The sequence below is a fragment of the Panthera uncia genome, chromosome A2 (genome assembly GCF_023721935.1).
Source record: "Panthera uncia isolate 11264 chromosome A2, Puncia_PCG_1.0, whole genome shotgun sequence".
In the NCBI taxonomy this organism is placed as follows: domain Eukaryota; kingdom Metazoa; phylum Chordata; class Mammalia; order Carnivora; family Felidae; genus Panthera; species Panthera uncia.
In genome coordinates, this window is record NC_064816.1 from 724,020 (window position 1) to 729,589 (window position 5,570).

General features: G+C 61.7%; 1 protein-coding gene across 1 annotated transcript in view; it reads right to left on the reverse strand.

The window, feature by feature from the left end:
* Window positions 1–5,564, reverse strand: part of MBD3 (methyl-CpG binding domain protein 3) — a 10,602-nt gene extending 5,038 nt beyond the window's left edge. Inside the window, exons 1-2 of the mRNA XM_049639518.1 lie at window positions 5,534–5,564; window positions 479–638 (exon numbers count right to left, since the gene is read on the reverse strand). Coding sequence (XP_049495475.1) covers window positions 479–580 — 102 coding nt within the window. The 5' untranslated portion in view covers window positions 581–638; window positions 5,534–5,564. The remainder of the gene's footprint in view (window positions 1–478; window positions 639–5,533) is intronic.
* Between the last annotated feature and the right edge of the window lie 6 nt (window positions 5,565–5,570).

Here is a 5,570-nt window from a genome sequence, read left to right on the forward strand (position 1 = left end):
CCCCCCCCCCCCCCCCCCCCCCCCCCCCCCCGGCCAGGCATCTATCGGAGACTGGAGGACACATAGTGTCACCGGGCGCCGGCCGAACATGTGCTGCTTTCTGGTCCCGCTGCTGGGCTGGGCGACAGACTGTGACAGACACGCCAGAGATAGCCAGGGGCAGCGGGCCCGTGGCCTCTCCCAGGGACAGAGTGCAGATGACATCTTCCCTTCTTTCTCCTTTTCCGTGGCTTCCAAATTTCCCTCAACAGATAGGACTTTAGCGCGATTCAGGACGAGTGGAAACCTCTCTCTCCCCACCAAAAGCGTTGATTTTTTTTAACATTGTTTCTTAAATTAGGCTTTTCGATAAACCCTAAGCCCAACGGGGGGCTCGGACTCATGACCCTGAGACCTGGACTCCCACGCTCCACCGACTGAGCCAGCCAGGTGCCCCCAACAGTGGCTCTGAACGGCGAGCCCGAGGCCGGGCGCTCACCTTGACCTGGCTGGAGGAGTCGTAGCGGACCCTCTGCCGGCTCCGGCTTGCCTTGCTCATCAGCAGCTTGCCTGTCCGGAAGTCAAAGGTGCTCAGGTCCATGGAGCCGCCCAGGTAGCGGGCCAGCTGCGGCTTGCTCCGGAACTTCTTCCCGCTGGGGCTGCGGGCAGAGAGGGGGTCAGCAGCGGGCAGGCGCGCTGGGCCGACCCCTGCCCCCAGCGCCGCCTCTCGGCCAGGGCCCCCGGCAGACGCCGGCACCGCGGGAGGAACGCACCGACGGGACAAGGCCGGGGCCCAGCCCTGGGAGCCCGGCTGACGTTTCAGAACTCCCGGAAGCAGAATTAGGCCATGTTCTGGAGAAAAGAGCCCGGGATAGCAGGTGCTCTAACAACAGTCTCCTTCTCGTGGGTACCACGTCGGGGACTGGGGTGTCCTGGGGGTGGGACCCGTCAGGAAACCGGAAGACCAGGTGCCACGAAGCCCCGGCCGTGAAGCTCTGCGCCCTTGCTCACCTTGTGGACGGACCGGGGGCCACCTGCCTGTCTGGGGAGCTACGGACACGGAGCACAGGGCTGCAGTGCCAAGGAGCTACAAAGGACCCACATGGGGCCCGGAGGCGTTAGGGACGACAGCTGGGATCGCCGACTGGCGCGGCCACTGTGGACAAGTCAGGCGGCTCCTCCAACGACCGGACGGCAGCCCCACGCTCAACATCTACCTCAGGCCGGGCAAATACACATCCACGCAAAACTGCCACCCGGAGGTGTTCGGAGCAGCGGGGTTCGTAGCAGGCACGAAGTAAAAACAGCCCAACTCTCCGTCGATGAACAAACATCATGTGTCCAGTGTGCACAGTAACGTCCCTCGGCCGCCGGCCGGAGCGAGGCGCCCACACCCGGTGCCCCGAACGCACGACGCTCAGGGAGGGAACCAGACCCGAGAGGCCACGCGGGATGTGAGCCCGCATGCGTGAAGCGTCCAGAACGGGCTCATCCACGGACGGAAAGGGGGCTCGTGAGGGCCGGGGCTCCTCTTGGGGGCAATGGAACGTTTTAAAGTTGGCCGTGGTGATGGCCGCATGACTGTGATATACCACAATCTATCGGCTTGCACACTTTAAGCAGGTAAGCTGTGCGGTCTGCGGCTCGCCTCTCCCTCAAGCTGCCAGAAGCAGCACTTGTGTGGTACCCAGCAGGCCTGGTGCCTTTCCAAGCACGTCATTGCTGCCAACGCGATGAGCAGTCACTCTCCGTAACAGCTCATCAGTCTGAGATCGGTGAGGGTTTATTTTGTTCATCTCCCCTGAAGAGGCTCTGGGATGAGCCCCTAATTCAAGCAACTGCCTGTCTGCTCCCCGCCCCCGCCACTCTGCTAGGGACAATGGAGGGTCGTGGGACCTGGTGCGGCCAGAAGGAAGCCCCTCCTACGACGCCAGGACCCCAGCGTGTGGCCAGCTCCGCTCTGGGAACCCCCACCAGGAGCTCCGCACAGGCCGGGCTGCGGCTGCAGACCGTGCTGTTCCCCTGGGCCTGGCCACGTGTGCCGGGCCCAGGCGCTCAGCACGGAGAGCTCCTGGCGGCCCGGGGTCCCAAGGCTGCTGGGGACTCTCCGGGAAGATTTTCTTTTCTAGGACGCTGTGCTGGTTGATGCGACCAGAGCCTATGGTGCCCAGGGCCGTGGGAAGGAACCTGGGCCAAATACAGCCGCACAGAGGGAGGAGGGGACCCCGCGAAACACTCGCCAGCATCTCTTGGCCTCCAGTCACCTGCGCTTGCTGCACGAGAACAGGAACTAGACACAGGGCACAGAGAAGTGGCTGCTTAGAACTGGCGCGTGGCGGCATTGGGCACTGGTGGCTGGGGGGTCTGGGGCTCTCTTGGAGAATGTTCTAAAACCCACTGTGGAGGTTGCCGTACCCATGAGTGAAAACTATTCGGTCGCGCATTTTAAATGGGTGATCTATGAGGTGTAGATCCTAATCTCAAAAAAGGTGTTTAAGAAAAAACAAAAGAACAAGACAAAAAGTGTGTTAGTAGATCCCAGAGGCTGGGGGAGGCATGGGGGGGGGCAAAGCTAACAGGCATAGGCCTCATTTTGGGTGATGGAATGTTCTAGAACTATGTAGTGGTGATGGCTGCACAACTTTGTGAATGTACTGAAAACCACCGAATAGAACACTTTTAAAGGATGGATCAGAGAGAATGTGGATTATGTCCCAACTTTTAACAAAGGTTCTAGATATCTGTATTAACAGAGGAAGACGTCCCTGATATTTTATTGAGAACCACACACACACACACACACACACACACACCCCTAACAACCCTGGATTTAACAAAACTGCACACATAGGAATAAAAGAGCACAGACCAGGGGCTAGAAGCATGGGGACGGAGTGGGGACGGAGGGCTGCGGGCTGGCCCCTGTCACGTGGCTGGCTGTGGGGACACCAGCCAGCATCGAGCCCAGAGCCTCAGGCCAGAGGAGATGGACGCAGGCCCAAAAGGCAGCCCCCCTTCTCGTCTGTAGAAAGGGCTGCTGTGAGGGTCGCCTGGACCAGAGAGTGGGCACTGACACCCGTGAGGCCCTGACAGCAAAGTGCACCTGCTTACAGCCAACCTCACCCTGCTGCCCAAGGAAGGGGGGGGGGGGAGGCGATGTGCTAAGCACCTTCTGCTCTTCCCGAGCAATGAGATCTTCTGGTGGATTCCTCTCTACTCTACACTCCTCCAAAGAATGAGCCCTGAGGACAGGGTACTAACATCCCACAAACCCTCAGCTTCCTGCCTGGGCAAAACTGTCACGCGGTGAGCTTATTTTCACGACACAGAGGAGACGCGGCTGCGGCCTGATGCTCCCGCCGCCCACCCCCCAATCTCAGCAGAGCCCGGTCTTCGAGCTACAACGATGGGAGTGGTGTGAGGTCACCCCGCCTCTCCTGTGTGACAATCCGGCAAAGCACGCACTCGCTTCCTCTACTCTCTGGACAAGGAAATCGAGACCCACTGGTTCCTAGGGACAAGGCTTGGATCCCAATCCAGGCCTGACTCAAAGCCCTTATGTTCTGCCTTCCCTCTGCATTAAGAGATTTCGAAAAGTCCATCCGTGCTCTTGCCTGGTTGCCTGGTTGAGCGGGAGCCCCAACAGGTGAAGAGGCCGCAGACACATGTTCCACAAAACATCACGGGTTCCCGATCACATCCCCCCACAAACCTCCTACCTGTCGGGAGGGAAGGTGACACCCACCTGCCTGGTGGGTCATCCAGACCGATGACTTGGGGATGGCGTTGGACCCTACCCCTTCTTCCTCCCCTCAGGCCCACCTCTGGGTTATCTGTCCGGCCCGTGTGGAGCTTTTCCCCACTGCCAGAACCCCAAGCTCAGGTCTAGGGCCTCAGAGTAAGGTCCCATTTGGCCGAGGCCCAAAGAGGCCCACACACAGGCAGGGACAGAGGCAGAGCAATGTTATTCTCAAGGTTTCCGGCCATGCTGACCTCGGCTCGGCCTCCCAGGTTCTCTGCACAGGATGCCCTCTGCCTGGAGAGCTCCTCCCAGCTCCACTGTCAGTGCTCAGCTCCGCGTCACCTCTTCAGGGAGGCCCTCGCTGAGCTGCCCCAGCCTCAACCCAGCACCCCATTACTGGTCCTCACAGACCCCTGGACTTCTCAGTGTAGGCCACCACCTGTAACTACGGGAGTAACAGGGTGCCAGCTGATGCTGTCACGCAGGGGAAGGTCTCACTCCCATCTGACTGAATGGCCAGGACCCAGCAGGTGCTGCAGAGGGTGTCTGTTAAATTAACAAAGGACTAGAGCTAGAGAGACCCGCTTCTTCGGCCGACGCACAAGCATGCTTGGAATTAAACCAAGCAGGTGGTTCCCAAACTGAGACCTCCTCACTAACCCAGCAGGACAGAACCGCAAAGATTCAGGCTTTCTAAACAGTCAGAAAGAGAGTGACGTCGCAGACCGCAGCAGTGGACATGTCCCCAAGAGACGCTGCTTGTGGCTCCACGAGGTCAACGCTGGAAGTCACAGGGTCCCTGCTCTTTTTGGAACCCAGAACCTGAGCGGGTACTGGACGAGCTGCCATTCCTTCCCTGCTCACTTCCCTCACTCCTTCCCCAACGGGGCTGGCAAAGGCCCACGAGGGACTCAAGTGCTGGGTGGACAGCACAGCACTCCCGCCCCTCTAGGCATCACCCGGGCACTTTCTGGGCCCTTGACCAGTGGCACGACCCCCAGCACCGGCCCGCCTTCGACACGTGGCGGGTGTCCCTCTTTACTTTGTTAGAGACCTGAACGTGCCCACCCAGGATCCTGAAGCCAGGGGGAGACAGCCATCAAAGCTGGCTCAGAAACAAAAGCATCTTCCACCAATCGGAGAGAAAAAACGAGGGAGAAGGAAAACAGCAGGTGGCCAACTGTCTGGGGCTGGGCTGCCAGCCGCCCACTAATTCTTTATTCCGCCGAGAACCTTCCTCGCCATCTCTCCCCGGCCAACGGCAGCCCCTCCTTGCAATCTGGGGGAGGGGTGCTCACGAAGTCTCGCGCCTCCCGTCTTTGAGACTGGAGGGGCCACGACTCACGGGAGCGGCGGTCTCGGAGGGGGCCCGTGGATGGCGGAGGGGCGGCCCTTTCAAACACGCGGCCCCGGGGAGGGCCCCCGCCACCCCGGGAAGGGCCCCGGCCCCCCAGAGCGTCCCCGCCTCGGGCTGCGCGCGCCCCGCCGATCCGAGGGAGAGCCCAGCCCCCACCCCCGCCTCCCAGCGGCGTCTGGCCCGCGCCGGGCGCCCCTCGCCCCGCCAGCGGGCCTGCTGCGGCCGCGGGAACAAAGGCCACCGCCCGCCCGGCGCCGACCCGCGCTCCACGCGGCCGCGGGAAGGGGGGGGCACGCACGCGCACTGGACTGGGGCCGCCGCGCGCCGGCACGCACGCACGCACGCACGACGCACGCGCGGGCCCAGGCCGCAGCCCGGGTCGAGGCGCCCAGGCCGCCGCAGAGGCCGCTGGGAGGCGCCCGTTGGGGCCCTGCCCGGCCGGCACGTTCATTCACCTATAGTAAAAGACATCCCTGTGGCCGGCCGACAGCC